Source organism: Lissotriton helveticus, chromosome 1_2, assembly GCF_964261635.1.
Source record: "Lissotriton helveticus chromosome 1_2, aLisHel1.1, whole genome shotgun sequence".
Taxonomy (NCBI): domain Eukaryota; kingdom Metazoa; phylum Chordata; class Amphibia; order Caudata; family Salamandridae; genus Lissotriton; species Lissotriton helveticus.
The window spans coordinates 102814155-102841220 of NC_136058.1; the positions used below are offsets into that span (position 1 = coordinate 102814155).

At 44.3% G+C, this 27066-nt stretch overlaps 1 protein-coding gene across 14 annotated transcripts in view; it reads left to right on the forward strand.

Annotated features, from left to right (window-relative positions):
• DOCK7 (dedicator of cytokinesis 7) overlaps positions 1–27066 on the forward strand; it is an 870736-nt gene that overhangs the window by 415623 nt on the left and 428047 nt on the right. For all 14 annotated transcript variants that reach the window (XR_013603568.1, XR_013603571.1, XM_078669468.1 and 11 more), the window contains one exon: positions 17775–17892. Coding sequence is in view for 12 of the 14 variants with exons in the window: in XM_078669468.1 (XP_078525594.1) it covers positions 17775–17892 (118 nt within the window). In the remaining 2 variants the exon portion in view is untranslated. The remainder of the gene's footprint in view (positions 1–17774; positions 17893–27066) is intronic.

A 27066-nucleotide genomic window follows, 5' to 3' on the forward strand; every position in this document is an offset into this window, starting at 1 on the left:
GATGGAATGAACCTGCTACAGGGCTCTGTGCACAGATCAATAGTTAAGAAATATGCTCGTCTGGAGAATGAATGTTAAAGAGGGAGAGATAAGAGATCAGCACATATATGATACTGCCATGCTATTGTGTCTAACTACTACGAGTAGCCTAATAAGGTGGAGGAAGTAAAATAGATGGGCAATAAATAATTAGCAGGAGGTGAAGGTTGGAGTTGCTGCATCATATCAATTCTCTTAGGTAAAAGAGACGCTGCACAAAGCCCCACCACCCCCCGGTGTAATTAAATAAAGCTCATATAAATTGGTTTTCTTTCATAATATAAAAGGGTCTGGAGTGATTTAATATTTTCTTTATGGCTTTCAATGATGTCAACTAACTTCAATGGGCACTAGAGCACTTTAGCACAAAATCCCAATACGTTGTAATGTGGGAAACCATAGTTTCAGGTTGAGGAATGCATAGATGTTAACATAACTAGTGCAAAAATATTTACCTTACCTAGGACAGGTTCTTTGTCAGGTTTTCAGAAGGTGAGCAAGATGCCTCCTGAGGGTACACAACAGGCATTAGTAGGCATTTAACAGGAGAAATTCTGTCTCCAGAGTCATGTATTCATTTTAAAGTACAATAACATTCCTGTAATTAAGACGTTCCATCTCCACAGTTCTGTTCAATTGTAAAGCACACTGCCACCCAATCAGTCTATCAAGCATTTATAAAGTGCAGCAAATCATCTGTGAAGGTCTCGAGGCGCTTGAGAGGTAGGCTCCTGCATGAAAGTTGATCATTCGAACATCCAGATCATGAGTTTGTTTCTGAATTGCTGGAGCGACGGTGCGGCCCTGAGGTTTGGGGGGGCTGTTCCATGCCTTGGCTGCTAAGTTCGAGAATGCGCGTCCTCTGCTGTTGGTTCGGTGGATCCATGGGGTGTCGGCGAGGTAGAGAGAGGCGAATCGAAGATTTGTTGTCAGTTGGTGGAAGGTCAGGCATTTGTTGATGTATGCTGGTCCTTCGTTGTGCAGGGCCTTGTATGCATGAGCCAGCTTCTTGAACTAGCACCTCACCTGACTTGGGAGCCTGTGTAGTTTCATGAGATGGGGATTCTGTGCGTCCTTTTGGCGGGGTTGTGGATGAGTCTTGCTGATGAGTTTTGTGTTATTTGGAGTCTCTTGAGGAGTAGTGCAGTGATTCATACAAAGTGTGTTTCCGTAGCCCAGTCTGCTGGTGAAGATGGCTTGTGTGACGGTCTTTCTGGTGTTGGCTGGGAGCTATCTGAAAATCTTGAGAAGCATACGAAGGGTGTGAAAGCAGGTGGAAGAAACTGCGTTGACTTGTTTCTTCATGCATAGGTTGCTGTCCAAGATGATCCCGAGGGTGCTGTGAAGGACTGTCGAGCTGGAAGGTGGGCTGAGGTACACAGGACACCGAGCTTCGTTCCACAGAGAGGTTTTCCCAAAGTTTAGGACTTCCATCTTTTCCATGTTGAGTTTGAGACAGTTGTCCTTCATTCAGTCCGCAATGTTCCTCATGCATTTGTGGAAGTTAGCTATAGTGTCGGAGGGGTCTTTTGACAGTGAGCGGATAAGCTGAGGGTCGTCGGCGACGATGATGAGCCCGTTTGATCTGACAATGTCAACCAGCCATTGAAGAGGGTGAGGCTGAGGGATAATCGTTGAGGAACTCCGCAGATGATTTTCTTGGGTTGTGAGGTGGTAGGTGGGAGATGGATCCTTTGAGTTCAGGTGGTGAGGAACAAGGCAACCCATCTGAGGGTGACTCCCTGGATCCTGATGTGGTAGAGTCTGTTGATCAGGATGTGGTGGAAAACAGTGTCAAATGCAGTAGACAGGTCCAGGAGGATGAGAGCTGCCATTTCTCTGCGGTCCAGGAGGGTTCTGATGTCGTCAGTGGCTGAGATCTGGGCTGTCTCATGCTGTGGTTAGCTCAGAATCCTGATTGGGAGGGGTCCAGAAGGTTGTGGCCATCTAGGTGTTGGGTGAGTTGTTTGTTGATCACCTTGATTCAAGGACTTTTGCAGGGAAGGGAAGCAGAGAGATAAGCCAGTAGTTCTTTGGTTCGGCTGGGTCAGCAAATGGTTTTTCAGGCGAGGTTTCACTTCAGCATGTTACAGTCCTCATGGAAGGAGGCTATGGGGATGAGGTGTTCAGGACCTTCCTCAGCTCGTTGCTGATTGCCTTGCTTACGAAGTTGAAAACGTGGTGGGGAAGGGGTCTGAGGTTGCCCCTGAGTGTGTGGAGTTCATCATTGGGACTGTATATTGCGTGGTGAGGAGGTTCCAGTGGGTGAGCCGTTGTTTGGGGGTTTGTGTTTGTGGGTGTGAGCTGGTCGATGCTGTTCACGGTAGAAGGTTGGTGTTTGAAAGTTCCTGAGATGGCCGGGAATTTGGTATGGAAGAGGTCAGCAAAGTTGGCGCACAGCTCTTGGGAGGGGGTAATATTGTTCTCTGTCGCTGCAGGTTGGAGAACGTCGCCACGATGGCGAAGATTTCCTTGCTGTCATTTGTGCTGGCTTAAATGTGGTCTGCAAGGGCACTCTTCTTAGTTTCTTTCAGGTGGCGATGCTACTGGTTGAGGGCAGTTCCTTGGTGAACCAGCTTACTCTTCTGATTGGTCTTTATAGCTTTATTGTTTTGGCGGGGTGATGGCGTCGGCGTATTTAATGATCCAACGGGAGAAGTTTTTGGCTGCTTGTTCAGGGTCATGTGTTGCGCCTGGGGGGTGGGTGCGGAAAGCCTTGTTCCACTGGTCTTCAGATACTTTCTTTCCTGTCTTTGTGCATGGATCTGGGGGGTGTGATGCTGGCAAGAGTTGGTTCTGAGATGGTGTAGTGGATGCTGTAGTGGTGGGGATCAGGAAAGCTGTGTGGTGTGGTTGTACCTGACTTTGTAGCTGGAAGTGAAGTTTGGGTCGAACGTGTGTTGGGGTGTGGGTGGGGTTGGTGACAAGCTGCTTGAGGCCGATGTTGCTCATGCTCTCCAGGATGTTGGCGTCGCTAGGGTCGTCGAAGTCGAAGTTTAGATCCCTAAGGAAGATGTACTGCTCGGAGAAGATTGCAAAAGAGACAATAATGTTTGGATTAGCATTGCAGAATCTGGGGCGTTGTCCTAGTGGTCTGTAAGTGAGGGTGCCTCTGATGGTGCTTTTCCTGTCTATGTGGAGTTGGAAGTTGAGGTGTTCCATTATTGGGGTTGGGTTGTCTGGGGATGTCATGCAGCAGATGGTGTCCCTGTAGATGATGGCGATTCCACCTCTGTTAGTTGGTTCTGTCTGCGTGTGTTATTTTGTAGCCTTCGGGTATGGCGATAAGGATGTCAGAAGTGGAGGCGGGGTTTAGCCAGGTATCTGTGAGGAAGATCACTTCCTGGGTAAGGAATGAGATCGTGTCCCTGATCTCTGTGGCGTCTTTGCTTAGTAATTGAGCGTTGAATAGGATGCACTGGAGTTGCATTGTGTGGTCTTGGTTGGCCTGGCGGATGTGGTTGCTTTTGCAGAGTTCCTGGTGTCGGTTGTTTTAGTGCTGAAGGTGAGGTGGCGGTGCCAGCAGGAGAATTGTCCTCTGGTGGTGCACAGGATGTGAGGAAGCAGTGATGGTTGTTGTTACCTTCAGGGTCCAGGGCTCAGAGGAATGCAGCTGTGTAGCTTCTTGGGGTTGGAGAGCCAGGGGTCCTTGTGCTGGTCGCTGTCCAGGCATGGATGGGAACAGGCGGGCTTGCCTTTGGCATGCCGTAAGCGTGTGGCTGCACAGCGACCTCCATAAATAGTCCTGGGAGGTGGGATGGGCTGGCAGGGAGGCGGGAGGGCGTTGAGCTGGGAAGTGGCGGGAGAATCAACAGCAAAACAAACAGGCATTTGGGAAAAACTCCAGACAACCATGAGGACATTGGGCTACGACCACAGATCAACTCACCAAGTCACTAACATTAACACAGTAAACACACAATAAACGCCAAATTGAGGGTGAAGTAAATAAAGTAAGTAAAGGTGGAATGATGTGAAATGAAATAACAGGCAATTACAAAGCAATGTGACCACAGCGGGCACGAACTTGGAGAGCTCGGTGATTGTGGAGTGGTCACCAAGCCAGGGAGCCAAGCAGGTGAACAGCGTCATCGGGGGGAGCTGCGAGACAAGACCATGGAGGTAAAGGACTGCACTACATGTAAGAGTGCCCTATATAAGAATGCAAAATAAAACAAAATAGACAAATGGTTGTTACTGGAGATACTCTGTCTTGTGCCTATCTAATTATTTTATGATCCAATTTACCAAGTCCCTACTGGATACCGTAGACTGCTTGGCCCATCACTGTTTGGAGCAGATCTGAATGCTAACTGACACAATGCTTCACTTGCAGACCCAGACGCATCTCTTGCTACCAACTAATCATAGTTAAGATAGGGTACAGCAACAGCCTCTTTACAAACTGTGGTCCTGGTTATGTTTTCCCATAGAAATACCTTGCAGGCCCCATAGTTATTCCCAATTCTATTCTGGGATGTGCTTCTGTACACTGTCAATGCCACAGTCATTGACAGAAATCATTCTACCTAGAAACTGTCAATTGTGCTTCCTGGATCTCATGGTTTCCTGCATCCAGGCAATCAAACACATGAGGATGAGCATGGTCTAATGATTTATCAGGTGAAGCTCGTTTTAGATACCAGACTGGGTCTCCAAGAGTACAAAGATCTCTACTCACCAGAGGTATTTTCTAACATAATGAAAGGATCACTGCCTTTTGGTTTAATTCTTATGGAGTTCCCCACTTCCTGCTATCATATCTATTCAGTTAATGTAGCTTCTACTAGCTCCCAGAAACACTACATTAGACGATTAGCTGCCTGATTCTTTGAAAGTAAATACCTTCTGTATAAACACAATATTTATTGCTTTGAGGTTTAGCCCCCTTTAAGAGTTGTGACTCCATCTTTAGCCACCACTTGTGGCGTATGTCAGTGGTGCTTTTTAGGTCTCGCCTGAGCCAGAGCATGCGCTGATCTCGCGAGATATTTAGTGAGTCGGCTTTAGAAATCCGACCACAAGCTTTCGCTTGTGGCCTAAAGCTTGCGGTTTCACGCGCCGGTACGCGCACACCCGCCATCTGGCTTACCTCTTCATGGCTCATTAAGCGCTTACGCTGCAGCTGCTTTCACTTTTGCCACTGCGCACGCACCACTTGCGTGCTTTTTTTAAAATTTCCTTTTAGCGCGTGCACGCGCGGAAACAACTCCGGGCTTGTTTTTTTTACCACCCGTCTATTCGCTCTCGAAGACCGATGGGCTTTAAGCCATTCAATGAATAACGTTTCTTTATGTTTATTTAAACTTGACGTGGAGCTTAAATGTGGAGCGTGCCGATTATCTCACCTTGTCTGCTGAAGAGTTTATTGAGCGGTACGATAAGCCTTACAAACCGGTGGTCTTGGTAAACGCAATCTTAGAATGGGCTGCACAGGAGAAATGGACCATCGAGCAACTAAAACGCAAGTATCGGAACCAGAAGTTCAAGTGCGGAGAAGACAGCGATGGTTACTCCATGAAGATGAAGTACTACCTGGAATACATGGAGACCAAGCAAGACGACAGCCTACTTTATATCTTCGACAGCAGTTATGGAGAGCACCCCAAGAGAAGGAAGCTTCTGGACAATTATACGATTCCCAAGTACTTCCAAGATTACCTATTCCAGTATTGGGCAAAAAGTGTCCCCTCCCCCCCCAATAGGTAGGTTAATAAGAGCCCAATTCTGCTTGTTGCAAGTGTAGTCTGGAGAACCGTACCTCTAATTATTATTATTGTAATAAGTCTTTATTATTTTTCCAAACACATTACAGAATGATAATAGGCTTCACATTTTGGGAGTCCTCATACTTTTTCTGTGCTGGGGGAGAGCGTCGTAGCCACCACCGATAAGTGCATTTGAACGTTCTGCAACAGTATTTGCTGCAGATTTGGCAACTCTTTCATGATTATGATGGAAGCATTTTAAAGCGACAGTACAGAATGTATCGAAATACTCTGGTTATTCCATAATTTGTTTACAGCGAGGCGCTGGTTAGTAATTTTCCTGTGAGCTGCAGAAGCTCTCTCAAATTCTGATACATTCTCGCTATACGTTGCACACACACACTGAGGCTGGTACTCGGGCCTCCTCATATATTCCTTGGAAAAGCACTCTGGCAAAGAGCCCGCACTCGAGCTTCTTGGGCATTACAGTGCTGACCGACGAGGTGCACAGCCTGACGAAGCATGCTATTGAGTGCTCTCTTCAAGGACTCAGTGTGCCCAGTTCATGGACAGTAAGTGTGACAGTCTGGCTTAGCATCCTCTAGCTTTGTCTGGTTCTTTCTAACAGCTAAAATTAATCAGAGGTTAATGTTAACTTCTAAATGAAGCAGGTATTCAGACGTTTGCAAAATATGCACCTTTGTGACTTTGTACATATAATAATTAGTTTATAGCATGCCAAATTAATGATTGTAACCCATATCTTGTTAGGTTTACTTGAGACAGGCATCCAAGTTCATTGGTCATTGCAATATGATTAGACATTCTCAGCATTCCCCACGTTGTCCCTGCTGCTTGGTATTCTGTGATCTTCAGTTTGCAAGACAGTCCTTGCCAAGTGTGTACATACTGGCCCTTGGTTGCTGTTTTGGCCCGTGGGGTCGCGAAGTTTGCGCAGTGATTAAATAGATATCGCCTACTATTCAAGTATAAGGCTGTCTATCTATACAGATAGCATCACAGCTTGGATTCATCTTTTCTCTCCCTGGATTTCACCAAGAACTTTTATTCTTGCAATTGGTTTGCTCTACATTCCCCCTCTTTGCTGGCCTCTGAAAGTAGAGTGGGATCTTGAACATGTGGTATTCCTGAAGAAGGCATTTCATCCCAAAACGCGTGTTGGAAATACTTCATTCAAGCCACAGTAGTGTTGAACAATTGTATTTAAATCAAAACACTTATTCTATTTATAAAATGAAAATAGAAATATGCATAAGAACACTGAAGATTGTTCAAGCGTGAAGTGAAATGATGAAACTATTAAAGACCACTTTTTTGGGGGTATAAGGAATTGATTTAGTTTGTGTATGGATTTGTGAAAGGTTCAGGGAATCTAGGGGTCAGCTTTAATGACAACCTGAGTCTAGAGACCAACGTCAACAAGCAGGTGAGGAGCTGCTTCGCCTTAATGCGAGGCCTTCGAAGGCTGCTGCCTCTCCTCCCAGCACAGACTAGAGCTACCGTAGTCAGGAGCACTATTCTCAGCCGCCTGGATTACTGTAACGCTCTGTTACTGGAATCTCCTGCATACTTGATTTCCAGACTCCAGAGCATCCAGGCGGCGGCAGCGAAAATGGCACTTTCTCGAGGACGAAGATCCTCCACCACTCTTGCATTGGCCGAGTGTGACGGGGCGGGCGGACCGGACATGGTAGGACCTAAGGACTGGTGGTCCGCCACCCCCCTCTCACCGTGCCCATTGTCCCCACAGCTACCACAATGCACCTGGGCGGCTGACCCCGAGTCCGACTGGACCGACGATATCAACAGAAGCGGCCCCTTTAAGGAACTGTATCGAGAGGCCGAGGCCGAGGCTCCGCCCTTTGATGAGGACGTCACGTCAAAATCAGGAAGTGCCCAGAGCTCCGCGGACGGCGTTTCCCAGGAGAAGACGAGCAGCGAAGGAGACGAACGGAGAGATTCGGAGCGTGGGGAGAGCGGCAAGCCAGGACGCCAACATCAACACGCATCGCCCAGCCACGTTCCCGCGGGAGGAGCGTGGCTCCAAGAGGTACGGGGCCGGGTAGCGGGCTGGGTTGGGCGGAGGAAACAGCCCCGAGAGTAAGGAGCACCGCCCTTGCATCCCCTCCCTCTGCACGAGCACTGGCCCTCACACCCGAAAGAGTGAAGTGAGCACTGTTGCACGGGAGTTGTGTCTTCACCCCCGGCCCTGTATTCAGTCTGAGAGCGTTGCAAGTACCTGACCCCCGTTTCTCTTTTCTTTTGGTACCGGTGGGGAAGCCTCGACACAGAAGCCCCAGGGACAGACGACACCATGCCTGTCAAGACCTCCGGAATGTGTAGCTGACTTGAAGCCATATATGATTTGGGACACGGTTATCTTATAGTTTGCAAGTGGACTGCCTTCTCCAATGAAAAAGACTTATATACCCATTAAACCGTCTTTGAAACCTCTCCTGAAAGCACCTGTGTTTCTCTTTACCAAAACCTCCCAAGACAGTCCAGTGGTCGAGTCCCCACAAGTCCCAACCCCTTCGGGACACCGAGCTAAACTGGCTGCCCGTGCATCAGAGGATCCTCTTCAAATCTCTATGCACTGTCTTCAAGGCAGTGCATGGGCTGGGTCCTAAACCGTTACAAAACAAATTCAAATGGTATGAGCCCACACGGACCTTCCGCTCTTCTTCTACTAACCTCATTAGCATACCTAGGATCAGGAAAGCCACTCATGGTGGCAGAGCCTTTAGTATAGCGGCAGCCCATCTCTGGAATAGCCTCCCTATTGTAATTAGGAAAACAAGCGAACTGATGCCTTTTTGAAAAAAGGTAAAGACATGGCTCTTCCCCAAAGTTTAACTGCCCCAGGAGTAAACTGCTCACCCCTCCATCTTGCCCCATGATGCTCATTTTTCAGTTGCACTCTCACAGCGCCAGGATGCCGGTAGGGTTGAAGAGCGCTTTATAAATAGTATAAATAAATATGAGGTATGAATATTTATACAGCGATGTATATGTATTTATACGTGCATGTCCCGCCTTCTCTCGAAACTTTCACTCCCATGGCCTAGGGGTCTCGGGAGCGAGCAGCGGCGCGCATTGTGCCAGCTGCATTCCTTCCTGATCGTTATCTTGGCTTTCTCCCTGTGCCCACATTTTCTCAAATGAATGAATGACAGCGGCTACCCCAAACAAGCATCGGCATAGCCAATAGGTCTCACCTTTGGGACCTTATAAGTGTTAAGCCATGCAACAGTTGATGTTCTTGCACCAAGGATATTGTGCTGCATAACTAAATAGTAATAAGGTTCCAAAAACGAGACTTATTGGCTATGCCAATGTTTGTTTTAAATGTGTTGCCCCTACTAAGTCTCCTGCTGGTTAGAAAACACTTTTCTAAGTTCTGCACCAAGTCAGACAGTCTGCCCTGTTGTTCCCTTCCCAGGTCATTCCATCATGGCCAGATTTTGAGAAAACTAGAAACAGTCGAGGCTGCTGGATGTCTGGTTGCCTGACCTTGTTCGTGGTGGGTCTGTTTTTCATGCTTGCATCATTTCGCTGGTATGTCCATCTGGTGTATCAGTGCTTCTGCATCTCCTGGTCCAGATTGATGGCAAAGGAATAAGAGTAAACAGTTGGACTGATGCATAAACTGCAGGTATCATCTCAGTTTGACCACACTGAATCTGAATGGGTCATCTCAACTTTTCATACTTGTGCGTGCGTTAACAAAATCATTATTGCATTACTTAAAAATAAACAGTTTTTACTTATGGAGAACGTGTGGTCTCCGAATACACCTTTATTTCACTATGAACCAGCATTTCTAAATTGGCACTTGAAGTGTTAGAGATTACGGATTGAAACCTTTCAGATGGTTGTCATTTTCTTGTGAGATAATGTAGCACATTCTCTTCCATACCAAAGTTTTTGAGTGTGAAGTTTATTCGTTTGGTTGCATGTAAAAGCTTAGATCCTTTTTGTGTACAAGGTTCTTTTGGGTTTAATTTTATGTTAAAGATAAAGCCCCCCTCCCCGCTTCCACCCACCTGCCCCAAGACTGAGACAGATATAGTTCCAAATCGATGGGAAACATACATTTGGCATAATTACATCATACAATGATAACATACAAACTGATACCTCAAAGACCCGGATGTAGACATGCAGCAAAATCAGAATTAATCCACCAACAAGGCAGAAGGACATAAAGGTACGCCCACCTTGGAGCATTGCTGAGGGCAGTTAGCGAGCCTGGACAGGAAGTCAGCACAGACCTATACCTTTAGAATCATCTGGAGTCTGGACAAGTAAGCAGATATGCCGTTAGCAGGGCCCAGCATTCCTTTGGACGTGAAGTTTCAGGAAGTTTCTCATAAGTTTGTAACTGAGCTTTACAATACAGCAGATCATGGAGCCACTTCTTTTTGGTCGGAAACGCTTTTGCCCCCCAACAATGTGCCACAGCTCTTTTCGCAAACAGGGTAGACAGTGCAATTATACGCCTATTACAGGGCTTGAAACATTTTACATACCCAAGCAAGCAGAGTTCGGGGGCGCAGGGTACTGATTCCTGAATGACATCCGCCAGCATCTTTGTCACTTCCTCCCAGAAGGCAGACACACGCCCACATTGCCATGCCACGTGCATGAAGTCCGCATCCGCCACCCCACACCGCACACAGTTAGCATTCTCTCGCAAACCATATTTAAAAAGCTACATCGGGGTATAATATAGTTGGTGCAGAAACTTAAAGTGTATTATTATTAAGATGCAATTAGCTGTCAGACGGCCAGTGAGAGTACAGCATGCAATTCACACATCAGGGGTGAGAGCATCTCCCAACGCTACCTGCCATTTCACAAAAGAGGGGTGCTCCTGCTGTTCTCGCTCGCGCAGCGATGCGTTATAGAGTTTTGTGATTTGTCCCTGACGTTCTGCACTCGCCAACATCGCCTGCAAAGCTCTTAGAGTAGTAGGCTCAGCCGGGTAGTCCGGGTAGTCCGGGTACGCAGTCCTGATGGCATGTCGCACTCGCACATATGTAAACCCAAACATAAAACCCCTGTTCGCACCCTTTTTTACCTCCTGCAGGGATTTGAAGCTGCCCTTCTCATGCAGATCCCCGATCCGTGTGATTCCCCTTGGCCAATTCACCAAGGGCTTGCGTTTCACACGCAGCTGATATATCCGGATGGGAGGCCACAGGCAACAACGGGGCATATAAATACGTTAGGTGAGCTCTTTCTGCCAGCTGCCGCCAAGCCCAGGCCGTTCAGTGTACGGGGTTGATCTCAGTCCGGGGACCACCTGTGCCACCCGACAGAGTCGCCGCCACCGGGAGCACCGCATCCATAGCCACATGTGGCTGAAAGCACTGCGGGAAGTGCCAGTAATGAGCGAATTGAGCTTGAGCGCAGAGATAATACAGTCTAAAATCCGGAGCCTCAAAGCCCCCCCGCTCAAACGTTTGCACCAAAAAAAAACACTTACACCTGCACCTCTTCCCGCCCCATACGAATGTCGTTATCGCGGACTGGAGAGTTTTGAAGAGTGTCACGTTCAATTTGATCGGGATATTAATGAAGAAATATAATAATTTGGGGAGAAAGGTAATTTTTACAACTGCAATTCTATCCGCTAGCGAAAGGGGCAGAAGGGCCCATCTCTCGGCTCTTTCAGTGATCCATGTGAACGCCCGTCCATAGTTCTCCGAAATCACTACTTCCGGATCCCTATGAATCCAAAACCTAGATATTTCACAGGTTCTGACGTCCAGGTCAACGGGAATTCCAAAGCAATCTCCTTCGTGTGCGCCGTAAGGGGGAAGACCACTGACTTCGACGAGTTGATCCCCAAGCTCGAAAAGCGCTCAAACTTGATGTACTCCCTAAGCAATTCAGGAAGGTACACCCCAGGATCGCGTACAAGTAGCAACATGTCGCCCGCGTGTAATGATACTACCAGCGGTCTCTGACGAAATCGCAACGCAGCTGCACCATGCAATTGCCGAAGCTTGCAGGCAAGAGGTTCAAGGGCAAGCAAGGGCAAGCAGTCAATCTAACACTCACACTAATGATCACAATAGTACATAAACGCCACAACATAAGTTGGTTAAGAGTTGAGTGTGGACCTACATGAGTGTTGAGTGTGAGATTCGAACGTGGCTTGTGGGACTTCACATTGTCAAAAAACCTTGTGTGTGTTTTAAATTAATGATTTTTGAATGTATTAATGTCAAGTTTGTAATATCAATGCACTTAATCCTAAAATTGCTTAAAAAAAATGAATAAAAACTATTAATGTATCTCTGGGTCTGATGATCTGACTTCTTGATGGTTGCTCCGAGGTTTTGTGTGTATCCTTGGACCCGAGTATAGGACCATATATAAAAAATAGTGGCAGTGTTCTCCCCTGTTCTTTCTTATTGCTTGCTGTTATTCCCAGTGAACCTGCCTATATTCCATTTTTGGGGGGCCCCCTTCTGTCTAATCCAGCAACACTCCTGCCTGGGCCCCAATGCACACCCCTCTAATAGTAACCTTAAAGGCTTCCCAAAGCACCCCAGCGCCTGATTTTTCCTAAAAAAAGTTTCCTATCGCCTCAGTGATCATCTGTTTAAAAAACGAGTCTGATAATTCTGTGGGCGGTAGGCACCACGAGTAAGGCGGACGGTTACACGTGGGGATCTGCAGGTCCAGGGTTACCAGAGAGTGATCCGACAGTGTTCTTGCTTCATGCTTCACCCCCGTCACCCACGAGCAAGCAGACTCAGAGAGCAACCAGAAGTCTATTCGGGGCCAGGACCCATGAACCGTGGATACAAACGTACTCTCCCGGCATTCAGGATGACAGCACCTCCATACATCATAGAGGTTCCCTGCGTCACATATTCCCCGTAGTGCCTCAGACGCCTTTTTAGGGCACGCATCACCACTTGCTGTTTTATCTAACAATAAATCCAGGCATACATTAAAATCTCCACCCCAAATGAGCGCCGCAGGGGGAAACGCAGAGATTCTACGCCACACATCCGAATAGAAAGAAGGGTCATCCGTATTCGGGCCGTACATGTTCACCAGCAGTACACTTAAGTTTTATTTGTGTTTCCTTATTGTCTTGTAGGTAAGGCTTTCAGTTCTATTTTTTCAGTTAAATTGTTTTTCAAAACCTTATCGATGAGATGTTTAGCAACACTGTATAATAATACAAAGAACAAACTGACTTTATGTGCCTGGAAAGAGGATTTAGTCTAGGTTTTTCAGGAAGTACTTTTGCAGTCTGGGTAGCCCCCTTTAACACTGTTACTTCCCTTTACATAAACCTCTTGCATAACACAGTGTTACATGCAGATGGCAAAGAGTTGCTACCCTTTTTGTGACATAGAAAAGATGTTTGTTCACTTTTGAGGAAATTCAGTTTGGGCTGTTTCCGGAAACCCACCTTGACTTCTCTTCATGTCTGGGAAATGTTTTAATTCCGTGATCCCCAAACTTCTGTTGTCTCATGGCTTTGGTTGAAGTCAGAATGGTTTCTTAAACACACTCATCAATCAAATGAAATATATTATCTAACCACTTCTCATTGTCAGTCAGCTTTTTCACCAAAAGTTTAACTAGGGTCTGGGAGATTAAGAATCCACTGAGGCAGAAGTCAAGAGTCCCCGCTAGCTCTGGTGAACAAGACACGGATCCCTTTGCATCATTCTCAGTTTTCTAGATGGGGAGGTTGCTTTATTTTCTCTCTTCACTGAGCACATTACCCTCCGTCATGTAAAAACACTGCATCGGTTCTGGCCCTGCAGATCATTCTTCCTGGTTTTCCCCTCCATGATGATGGACTTCTTTCTCAGCTACACCACCCTTTTATTTAGTTTTCAAAGCGGTGTTCCCCATTGTGAGGATTAAAGCTTCTATTCTTCCCAGTACACTGGATCTGAAATTGGTGATGTTTCCATGAAGGTATACCCTTCTATACCATTGCTTTTGCTTTCTTCTTTCTCACCTCCTCCTTCCCTTTCTTTCTGTTTATGGAAGACTTGTGATCCTTCCTAGAGGGGGCCTTGTTCTTAATTATTCAGTAACCTGCATGGAATAAGTAGCCACAGACAGTGTTTGCATTGTGTCCGTTTGGAGCTTTTAGGTCCCTGTGGTCACTGTGCCACAGTACTCAAGCTTGAACTCACTGAGGATGCTTAGGTAGGCTGAATCTGGTCAAGAGTTGCGTGTATTCCTGTCCAAAGAGGACCTGGCTTGGCAGTTATTGTGGAAATAAGGCTGAATTGCATGGAGATGGTCTTTGACTGGAGGGACATGATGTGCAAGTAAAGATGGACTGGAATGCTGCCCTGTGCATTTGCCGGCAACTGAGACTGCCTGGAAGCATTCTACCCACTACATTTGGGTTTTCCTCCATGCAACGCCATAAGTGAGATGTGTAGGCCCAGACGTGAGTCCTGTGTGCCACATGACTTAAGTCACACCTCACTGATGAGGCCCAAGTAGGCCAAAATCAGCCTTGCTTTGCGTGTGTCCTCCTCCAGAGGCCTATGTTTGTCTTAATGATTCTGCAGGGAACCGGGGTCCACGGCTCAGACCCCACAGTACATGCTTGCATCTGCTACTCCTACAATTTCAAGGGAGAAAGCCCACAAGGTTGTGGACCCATCCAGTCGTGAGTTCCACAGGAACACAGTGCTAAGCCAGCCATTTTGCAGGCAGCAGGTAAAGCTCATTCAGTTAATTTAGTGAATGTTTTTACCTTATAGACTTCTTTGCATTATGATTTGCTTATGATTTTGTATACATGTTGTAATGTCTTGTGAGTTTACAATGATGGAATCAGTTCAGTTCAGTTCATAACTTTATTCGGGTACCTTGATACCCCTAAAAGCACAATATCATAACAAGTTAAAATAACAGTCGGAGAGTTTGAGAACACACGACAATGTAAAACTTTACAATGATATTACAGAACGTTTTGATAAGTTGAATTTACAGATCAGGAATGACTTCATTGGTAATAATTAAATAAATAAATTACTAATGTGTAAAACATTAAATCATCCTACAATTATACAGAAATAGAGTCTCAGGGATCAGACATGGACTTGCGTGCTCTAACAGCAATTCTGAGGAAGGTGCTTATACGAAAAATCAGATCTTCATCATCCATAGTTACTATGCACAAATAAGCCTTATCCAAACTAATGGGCCTTCTCTTTTTTTAAAAAATGGGTTTAAAAGCCACTTAGAATATTTGATATAGTACTTACAAAAGAATAAAAATGTATAATTGATTGACCACTCCTCCCATCGCAAGGGCATGGTGTGTCGTTGAGGTTAGGGTGGTAACCAAGAGGAAAACACAGTGCAAATCTGACAGTTCCTGCTCTTAGACTGAATACTAGGCTCCTTTCCCAACTACTCATAGGTAAAGTGAGATATATAGGTAAAGGGTAATAATACTGTTCGATGGACATATAACTAAGAACAGAGGATTTTGTGGATTACAGATCAATCCTTTCTGTTTTTATATAAGAATAGAGGGGATCTCTTAATTCCTTTTTGGAATCAGTTTCAGCTGTACATGGGACTAAGAAAATGGATTCCTTATTGATACTGCGCAGACTTTGTTGCACTCCACTCAACCAAGGGATATCAATCCCTTTCTCACACATAACACAGTCGTTGATAATCTCTCGAGTGAGGGAGGCCGCCTGGTTCTTCCATACTGATAGCCAAAAAAGAGCAGTTCGAGCACGGATGAAGTCGGATATACAATTAAGGTTAAGTTCTCTGTGATATATACATTGTGGGGTAGAGATTGGGGTACCCAGCAGTTTTCTACAAAACCTGCTTTCTTCTTGCTGGATGCATAAACTGTTTACACTACCCCATATCTCAGCCCCATTTGTGGCCACAGGAGTGCACTGCAATTTATAGATTTTTTGAATAGCTAAATGATGGAATCCTTGTGGCTCCTGATGAACTCTGTAGAGCTATGACATAATGGATAGGTTGTATTCCAATGAAGGTTGCTTTAGAATGTTGAAATTGTAGTTACACGCTGCCGAATAAAGACTTGTGATACCAAGCTCCATATGTGGCATAGTTATTTACGGGTCCTCCGGCAGGGAAGACGCTGGACGTGTTGCTGTGTTATGAGTCTTTCTTGTATGACTTTTGATTCTGGTGTTAACTTTGATAATAGAGGAGTAATTTTTAGCTTGTTACCCAGTTCCTATAAACTGTTACAGCAGTCTTTTATGCACCATTAATGGGGCAATAGGGAATAGTGTGCCGTAGTAACTCCCTCTGTCAATATACTCTATACACCTAGTCCATGGTCCAGCTGGACTCCAGCATACGACTAATCCACATCTACTGACCAGGATGATGTTTTCGTCCATGGAAATGAGCCACTGACACGCCTGCCATCTTCCCTAGCTCCATCCCTCTATTTGAATAGACTGCTTGAAACATGTTGTAATATAGAGTGTTGCACTTTTGTGATATTTAACACCAATCGAATTGTGAATCTGTCATGACAGAACCTATTACTGAATGACCAATTATATTATTTCCTTAGAAAACCTATTCTTGAAACATATGTAGCCTATTGTGCTTCATTTAAATCCACTTCTATCCTTAGATGTGCAGTTTCAGAGACCTTTAAGACTGACGCCTGGGCATGCGCACTTATAAGTGTGGGTCCCTGTTATTAATTATAGCAATTAGCAATGGCCAATTTTCCATTAAACTGCGACCTAGCAATGAAGGGCATTAACTCCCCTGAACAGATCGCTCAGTGCTTTTTGAGCGAAGAAAAAGGGGGGTTTGCAATTAGAGTTCCAGGCTTCTCAGAAGCACGCCCTTTAGGACACCCCCTGAGCTAGGGATACACTACACACAAGGAAAGTAAATGGGTGCAGATTATACAATGTTCTGTCATGGAGCCTATTACGAGTGAATGAAAATGTTAATGTTAATGGCACATGAATCTATTATACTGATTTTTTGTGCTGTTAGCGGTGCAATTTATTTAGAAAGTGTTTATCTCCTCGTTTTCTCAGGGGATAACAGTTATCATTAAATTATGTAAGTGAATTCTCGGTGTAATTAAAACAGGCCATTACTTCCAGAAAGGCTCTTGTTACACTCCCCTTCCTTGATGAATAGACGTAAAACGCTGACAGGTTAGGTTGCTCGTGCGGCGCTCCATCGATACCCGGGAGTCGTCCATCTTGTTTCTAACCTCCTCAAGTTGTGCATGTTCTTTACTATAAATACATCCGAATGAGTTTTTGTTCTAATTGTCCATTTACTTTTTCAAATTATATGTGGGTCTGGGAAACATGGGTATTGGTGATTCCTGGGAAGACAAGGGTAAGAGTCAGAGATTGAATAATTCTATTGTGTAATTAGAGGCGCCTCAGCAGTTTGTTTCCCCTTTTAGCATTCATTTGACGTGGACTTTAAAAAGAAGCGGCTGAGCACATGGGAGATAGAGGTTTATTCCTTACGCAGTGCAGTGTTTGCTATTGAAGTTGTCAATTAGGCATTTGTTCTTTTTCGACTGATTACTAGCTATAAATGATATTTTCTTTTGAAAGGCTGCACATGAATTATAATTGTGTTTTATGCGAGTTCGTTTATATGCAATATTTTTAAAATACTTGAAATTAAGTAGCTTGACAATAAAATAGATAACATGTTTTTCAGATTGCATTGGACATAGAAATCGTAAGCAGCACTTTTGATAATGAGTTCCTACTTAAAAATTATTTTGAATGAATTAAATAACTTATGATGACAGCAAATGGCATAACTACAGATATATTTTCAGACACAAACTTTTCTTTCAACCCCTCGCACGTATCAATCAATCAATCAGGATTTGTAAAGCGGGGATCCAGGCGTATGTGTTTGTTCATGAAATAGTAACGTTCCCTTGGTGTAAAAGGAGACTCCTGTAATTTGTCTGTACTTTCCACCTTGCTTTCACAGGAATCTTCTGTATGTATATCCACAAAGCCTTAACTTTGCAAATCGACAAGGTTCTGCAAGAAACATCACTGTAAAGGTCCAGTTCATGTATGGAGAAGATCCAAGCAATGCAATGCCGGTAAAATATATGTATATATTTTAAAATATGTCATGCATTGTACATTTATTTTGGCTGATCTTGGGTAAGGCAGAGCTAAGGATAATTCCAGATATCCTGATATATAAATGGTTGTTTGCTTTGTGCTGTGCTGGGAGTTGGACAGGAAGGGGGTATGGGGTAAAGGAAATGAAAGTCAGGAAGATGAGGGAAGGAGGAGATCTAGGGGAAGTAGAGCACAGGAGATGAAAGGGCAATGGAAGAGGGCATCAACTATTTTTTTAATGACTTTTTGGCACATTCTTGGCATAGCAATATGGTCCTGTTTGGGTCTTCAAAGTGCTAGCTTCAAAGGAGCCAATAAGCCTATCTCCAGATTTCACAACGAGGGAAGTAAACCTGCATGATGGTGAAGGATGGAGTTGTAAGTCGATTTTAGTGAAGTGGTTCTAATGACTTAGTCCCTAAGAAGCCTTCACTTCCTTGGCCGTAGTTCTATTTTACAACACTGCCTGTGATGTCCCTGGGAAGACTCAAGTGACTGAGGGAAGTATACACAGCTGTCTGTGATATACTGCTACAGAAAGACCTGTCCTTGAGCTTCAGAAGTTCAGAGTGTTCTATGTTGGAGACTGATAGGCCTTTTGGAGGAGTATCTGGACACCCAGTACTGATCACAATAAGCTCCCAATCCACTTGGACTTAAGGTACTGACAGGTGCAGACAGTTGTAGGACTTTTGCTGGGTTAAGTATTGTAAGCCTTATTATCATCCTCCTCATAAACAAAGTGACAAAGTTCCAGAGTCTCCAGTAGCCATCCAGGGGAGACAGTAACATGTTTCTTTGGTTTTAGTGGTTTTAATTATTCTTGTTTTATGTTGAGAATTTTTGGGTGCAGGAATCATTCAGTTTTGTTGGGTCTGCACTCCACAGATCCATCTGTGTGTGGTTTAGGAAGGGAAGTGTTTTAGCGGGGGGATTCATTGTAGTGAGCCGAATATTTTGGTTTGCTTTCAGTCTGCTTTGTTGTTTTGGCAGGTCTCTGTTCAAGGTGACTATTTCCCCCCGCCCCTTTTGGGCCTCTAGATGTGTTGTTTTTGTACAGCAGTACTCTAGTTTACCCGGATAGTAAAATGAACACCTCCCTTGAAGGCAGGGCCACAGCATGGACGTGCTCAGCAGCCTTGCTGAAAGCACACGTCTACACCCATCCGTGCTTGTTCCCCAACCAGTGCGAGCCACGGTGCTTGTCAGAGGACAACTCTGATTCTGCTTGTAGATACTCCATCCAGGAGTTATACAACCTGAAGCCCACAGTGGATTGCAGATAGAAGCTTTTGCCGCAATGTTACCCGTTGGCACAGGTATGCTGCAAAAGTTTTGCATCTCTTACCGTGCAGGAAGTGTCGGAAGTGAAAAGAAGGGAGTCAGGCCATAAGAGTAATTATTCTGTCAACCACACCCATACCCGGGTCACATTAATCAATGTAAGCTCACTGCATAAGAATGCTCTTCCAAATTCTCAGAGCTTTCTTCTCCTTGTGGCATATATACAGCCGATTATGGTCTGGATTTGTGAGAAAAGTTATCAGATTTTTTGAAGCCAGCAACGTTAAAATCATTTCTAACTTAGGGTCTAACTCTGTAAGATTGGCTACTTAGACGTGGACTAGTGATATCAGTTGAACGGGGGCCCGTGAACTGCTTGAGTACAATTCCATCTTGCTGGAAGAGTCTGAGCTTGCTAGTGTCACCTGCAAGATGTTGAATTCTATCAATCCAATTTTCAATCAGTTAATCAATTATTGAATGTATTCCTTCAAACAGCAACAGTGCCGAGTTGCTGGAAACTGGCCTTGTTCATTTAGCTGTTGAAAAAAAAACCTTTGGTGGGTAGAACTCATTTGGTCAACTTTAGACCAATCTCACTTCTTCCGGCTGCCTCTGAAATGCTGAAATGGTTGATTACCCTCCAATTGTCAGTTTATTTGGAGCAATTCAGTCTGCTGGATCTGTCACAGTCAGGTTTCCAGCCTCAGCATAGTACTGAGTTGGCACTTGTGGAGGTGATCAACTCTATTAAGACGTTGCTAGATCAAGGAAAACAGGCTGCCTTTTGAAGCTGTCAACACATTCAGTAATGTATAGCACACTATTCTCCTTTAACGCATAGATTACATTGGAGTTTGGGCTCAGGCGCTGGCCTGTATTCCATCCTTCCTAGATAATAGAAGTCAGGCAGTTTGGATGGCCCCCTACTCATCTGAAACCAAAGCCCTAAAATTCGGGTACCACAGGGCTTGTCCTTGAGTTCTACCTTATTTAATATCCATTTATATCCATTGGCTTTCTGGTGTAGTCCATTTACTTGAGTATAGTTTGTTATACTGATGATTCTCAGTAGTTTCTATCTTTTGAGAATGGTGTCCCAAGTGCGCAGGAAGCTCTTAAGGGTTATTTGGAGACTGCTTTTTCAGTGGATGTGAGCCAGCGATCTTCAATGTACTTCTGATGAGACCAAGATTTTGCTGTTTGGACCCTATGCTGTGCGGGGTTGAACTGCTGCCCCCTCCTCCTCTAGCTACTATAGTTAAAAATTTGAAGGTTAAACAAAATTAGCAATTTGCCTATGAGCCGCAGGTGGTGGTGTGGTTGGCTCGTTGCGCACCCTCAGGAAATTTTTGTTCTTGCTACCTCTTCAGTCATGGAAAAATGTAATTCATGCTTTAATCACATCTCGTCTTGACTATGCCAATGCCTTGTATCTGGGCCCACCCAGCCATCTGCTCAGGAGGCCTCCGGTTGTCCGGAATGCAGCAATTCAGCTACCACTAAGGATCCCTAACTGGCTACCGATCAAAGCAAGAATGGTGTTCAAAACTTTGGTTCTGGCACATAGATCCTTTTCTGGCGCTGGCCATAGGTATCTCTTGAATAGACTTATACACTACTTTTTCTCTAGGACCATTATCGCTGCCATATGTCACACGCAGGAAACCAAAAGTTAGACTTGAAAGAAAAAGTGCTTGCAGTGGTCCACAACCATTACTGGATGGCTAAAAGTACATAGTAGGTGAATCTACAACACTAAATCCTGAGATCCGTGTTTGACTGACATGTAGAGTTGTTCTTTCTAGTATTGGAAGTTGGTTTAAGTCTGTCATGATGATCCAGGAGGAAACTGAACAGTGAGTAGATACTGCAGTGAAATCAAAAGACTGTGTATAAAAGACAAACGTTGTTTTGAGGCTGTTTCCACTGCTGATTGCCAGATGCAGACACTTCGTTGCCCAGAATTCTTGTTTGTATGAGCATTTAATTTCACTTATGGGAACTACTTTGCATTCCCTTCAGTGAGTGTTGAAGAACTGCTCCTGCTTTCTATGTACATGGCACCCCTTCCGATGTTGTGTGGTTCAAATGGCCTTTAATTGTGAGCTAAGACTGCTAACACATGCTTTACAAACTTGAAGTCACCTGATCATGGGCCAAATACTGAGTGTGTTTGCATCAGGTTCACTGTCACTTCCCTAATTACTGTTAACAAGGATTGAAACTGATGGTTGTTTGTGAATCAGAAAATCCACGTCCGGCACTAACAGCCTTGATATGATGAGTTGCTATTCATGAAACTCGACACCCAGCTCGTGATCTTTATGAAATTAACTACATAAAGTTACCAATTTTAAACTTCTGCAGACACAGATGACATAAATGACATCACATTCTATCTATCCCAGGACTTGGCCTGTAAATATAAAATTATATGTTTGGTCTACGTAAAGTTCTTTAATGGGTTTTAAAGCTGTTAGGGTATGTGGCTATAATTCGGTGGATTAGAACTATCACCCATATGAATGTTGTTTACAGCTGCATTACTTCAGCCACAGTAGAGACTGTGAATATGCAATTACAGAAATAGATTAGTAAAGGCATCCATATTAGGGTATCACATTGATACAAACTATTGGTATCTTGCCAAGACCAGGGTCATAAACTTCTTCATTGTTGGGACCACCACATTACATTCCTTATCATGTTATCACCTATCCCCATGCTATTTCGTACATCTTATTAAAAAAAATACCACACCACAGTATTACTTGCAGAATCAGAATCATCACCAGGCTGCTCATTCTCTGCACAATTAGATTAGAAGAGAAAGCCCAATCTGTATAATAATTTGGTTGTCACTTGTGCCTTATGATTCTGCAAAGGCCTTTCATGGACTCTCAGTTGTTACTTAAGGCTGCCGTCAACTGCCCGAGGTTGCGTGTCTCTCCATGACGCTCAGTGCAAGACAGTTAAAAGAGTAAAAGGCCATTATTTCAATAAGACCATCATATTTTATGAATTTTTCACATTTATGGTTTCTGTTGTGGTCAGCCAATAAGAGTCTTAGTATTCAAGGACCCAGCTTAGAGTCCGCCGGACCAAAACGGGTGATTGGAAAAAAAAGCCCCTTGTCAAATTGGCTACTTTCTTTTAAATTTGGATACCCGAAAAGTCTACGAACTCGGGTATAGATATCTCTAACTTTTAACCTTTTCATGATCGAACAACACATTTTTGTAATGTTTGAAAACTACTGAACAGATTTACACCAAACCAAGTGATAGCTCTGCGCAGGTCACCCGACTATAATTTTTACCATAATGCAGACTTGGGCCCATAAATTCAATTTACCATATTTATTAATCGGGTAACCTACACTCTACTACCAGTAATTCACATACTAACTAATTCCTATTTACCTTAGACTTACCAATCCGTGTTGTTGATATCTATGATCACAATGGATCAGGGAGCTAGCTGAAAAGATAAGCAGACTAAGATAACCATTTATAACATTAGCACTCTTTATAATAACCACAGACTCAGGAAGTTTTGAAAATCTTTATCTAGTCTTCATCCAGGGTTGAAAGCATGAGGTTTACAGCAAGCAAACTATCAATAACCAAAATCATGAAAATCGTGTAACCATGCATGAAATAAATGATTCCAACCATTTAGAAATCTAAAGGGAAGGTAAGAACAGGGAACATGCTCATACGAAAAACGTCAGAAATTAGACTTAATATGGTGTTTCTAAAGGATGGGAAAAAAAGGAACATGCTAGAAAATCACAGTTTTAGTATTACTAGAGAGGTGGATAAGGGAAAGAAACTTGATTTGTTATGACGAAAATTTTGAAATAACCATGTAGGTATAGGGAAGGTAAGAAAATGGAACACACTAATAATTCTGAGCAACCACTTTAATTCGGCTAAAGGAGGGTAAAGAAAGGGAACATCTATGTTTCATGAACAGTATTTCGCAATTGACTTAAAGGATGGGTACAATTTGGAACACGCTAATAAACAGCTAAAATGTATGACCTTATTATTTGTCAGACCAGGGAGGGTAAGAAAAGGAACAATGGACAAGTAAGACTTTAACTGTTTCAAGCAAGGCAAGGAAAGGACGCAATTGTGTTTCCCTCACAGATTTATATTTACCTAGAACGGTGTGGAGACCAACCCTGGCCACGGGTCAGTTAAGGACAGGAGAACCCCAAAGAATGCAGTTGCCAGTAGGCCAGCAGGTGCAGAATGGAAACCAGGACAGGAAAACCAGATTAGGATCAGGACAGGACCACCAAAGTTGAGACCAGCACCCGCAGTGCAGTTGCAACGCCTGCGCTACACCCTCTCTGCAGCTATCAGTCAAAACCCCGATTGGGTCATCGAATTCCCCAGCAAAGTGCTCGCCAGCACTTAAGGTTCCCAAAACCCCGATTGGGTCAGCGAGTCTTCTGACAGAGTGCTCCGCAGCACCTCTGTTCTCGATCAGCTATTGAGTGCGTTGGGTCAGTGACAGGTCAGCTATTCGGACAAGTCGGACAATTTCTCTAGCTAAACCTAGGCTAGTTATACTATTTTCCAGGTAAGTGTTCCACCACCCAAATGTTGCAAGTGTAAGGATCCCCAATTTCGATTGGACAAAAGAAAGGACAGGTCATCACACCACCTAGGATTTGAGCTTTCTCAAGCCCTCATTAGAATTTTCATTCCGCCCGTCGAATTTCAGGTTCACATGATGTCTTCAATTCGCGCAACAATGGACAGTCTATTGATAAATACATTGTAGTCTTTTGACTTCTTCTTAGTGGGGTTAGACGAGAGTTCCCAGGCACATCTTGGCAGGTGCTACTATCTGGCTGGCGTTCAATGTCACAGAGTTCATCCTCTGGCTGTGGACTGTCATGCGCAGAAAGGATTTTCAAAATGGAGTATTGCCGTGCCTCATGCCCGAGGATTACGATACATGAAAAGTAAATAGAAACAGTTTTAGAACACAGGAAAAAATGAATACACTGTATACCATGAATCTCTACTCTATACCCATTACTTTATAATAATTATAGCATTAGGATTAATGCAGACCGAACAGCATAGCAAAAGCAGCAATGCAAGCTTTTCGCATGTGAGAACACAAAGCAGCCATTTTAGCTCTAATGCGCAAGTGCAAACAGTTTCCCACCAGAACTGCGAGTACGTCACGTCACATGGGTATGACCGACGCATGCGCAGTAGAAATTCCCGCGTAGCAGCAGCCATCTTAGGTAGCAAGCGTATTAGGATTAGTAAACACATAGGTAAGCTTCACTCGGACACCCCAAAAGTGTTTGTAAAAGGGCAATTTAATAAGACAAACAGATTGATTAATTAATTAGGGTTAGTCGAGGTTCATGAATACAAGCAAGTCGCTTTACGTGCGAATCCTTGCTCCATCACAAGCACACGTTTCATGCCAAGATTTGATGTAATTTCGTTGTGCTTATGTTTTTTTGCAGCTGAAAGCAAAGATTTCTGCAAAAATACGATCCTCTGTTTTCTTCTAAAACTCATTTATTCCCACCCTCATGGACAACTCTATATGAAAATTGAATAAACGTTTATTTGTGAAAAATTTCCTGCATTTTCTTTACACTGCGCCATTATTACCACAATATTAATCAAACACAAAACAGCTTCTCAGTGGGAACTTTGACTTAATCAGAACTACTGAGTTGCTATTGCTGACTCTGTAATAGATATGAATATATAAAAATAAGATTCAATCAGAAAAGGTTTCTGAACTTTAAAGGACAGCCCTCCACACCGTGTGGAATGCCTTCTTTTAAGGTGAAGACCCTTTTTTGGCTGGATCATACAAATCGGGGTGAGCTGGATGGACATCAACAAGAAAGGGCAGGGTGTTGTTTGTCTACAGATATATATATATACTGCCAAGCCAGGTGCCTTCCTGAATCCAGTTATCTGTGTCAGGGCCGGACTGGGAACCACAACCTGCCCTTGCAAAGTGCTCAGCCGCCCCCCCTCTCCCTTCCCCACTGGGGGGGGGTGGTTGGAGGTGCCGCCGAGCTCTTTGCCGGGGCCGGTTGTCGGACGATTTTGGTACAGGGCCGATTTTGCAGCTACGCTATGGCCAGTCCGGCCCTGATCTGTGTCAACTCAAACGTGTTATTGTTTTTACAGGGGCAAACCTGGTATCCCATTGGGAGAGTATTTCAATAGAATTTAGGTTTCTCAGATGTCAAGACCTATATAACCTATTTCTGATTATTACTTCTAATCGCAGATTCCTCACCCTGTGAATTTCCCCCAAGCACCGGACTTGATACGGAAAACTTAAAAGCTGTGCTCTGGTGTGACAGTAGGTTGCACTGTGTGCCTCCACATCAGTACCATGCTGTGAGAAAGTGGCTCTATATATACTGGACTAGAAGGAAGGTCAGTGTGTATAGAGTCCACCAACACCAGAGGTATTACAGAGGTTAAAGTCAGAACTGACCTTACTCTCCAAAGTGGTAGCTTGGTCGAACAGTAAGGCAGTACCAGAGGACAGTGTAAAGCATTTGATGTACACACTCAGTCAGCTAAAGGTTACACACACTCAAGGACTGAACTCAGGCCAATTGTTTGTATATCCAAAGATATAGTTGTTTTATTTTTAGAACCAACAGTTATAAAAATATACTTTTCTTTAGGTGAGTATTCGCATGTAATTACTTGACAAGGAAGCAAAAAGGTTGTGCACACAATGGTTACAGTATATGCAGTAAACGACACAGTTCTGAACCACACTCTAGCATTGAACTCAATGGGTTTTCATAGATAAGTACAGTTGATTACTTTACGGATTACTTTGGTAGGCTCAGGACTAGATCTAAGATTCAGTCCTGGGGTCTAAGCTGAAACCAGATTAGCAAAAACGAGTAAGTTACTGTGCAGAATTTTCAGGAATATAAAGTTGTGTTAAAAGTTCACACTTAGAAACTTTTCAAGGTAAATCTGACAATGTTATTCAATTGGAGGAAATTCAGGTTGCAGGTAAAGTACGATTGCGTTACTTTTGTAACCCAGCACTAGTCTCCTAGGGCCAGCACTGGGGGCTTAACTAAAAACAGGTAGGTAATTGTGTTTCATTATTTCGTACAATTTTTAAAGAATATTTGCAATTTTCAAAAGTAGACACTTAGAAGAAATTTCATAGAAAAACAGACAATGGGTTCCTGTGGGGAAAAATACAGGTTACTAGTAAACCCGCTAGGGATTACTTTTGCGGTTCAGTACTGGGCTGAAGGGTACAGTACTGGCTTCTCTCCTGATCACAGGTGAGTATTTTCGGATTTGGACTTTGGCTGATTTAATAGAAATATTTTCAGTTTTCAAAACTCCACACTTAAAAAATTAGTCGGGCGGCCTGGTGCAGAGGTAGGTTGGCCCAATGTTATCCACTGAGGGAACGGGGGCCTTCGGTTGATGGCGGCTGGCTAGCAGGCCACGTGGTTCTGGGAGCTGGGCTCCTGGTCACTTGCTGCTCAGGGAAAGGGGGGAAGTAAGTTAGGATGGAGGGGTCACAGCCAGCGGCACTCGGGCGGCTGGGTGCAGGGTGCTTTTGAGCCGTCAGGCGCTCAATGTTATCCAATGAGGATCTTGACAAAGGAACAAAGGCTGCAGGCTCGGGGCCGGTGACTCTCTAGGGGTGACCAGCACTTCAAGAAGTAAGTTGGGATCTTGGCGCACAGGTAGGTACCCCAAAGGGAGGCACAGGGGGCCGCTGGGCGCCGGGTGCAGGGGCGTCTTTAGGGGTCGGAAAAGCTTACCCTTGGCTGGCCGCGGTTTGGGTGGCCCCCGGTTCTGAGTCTG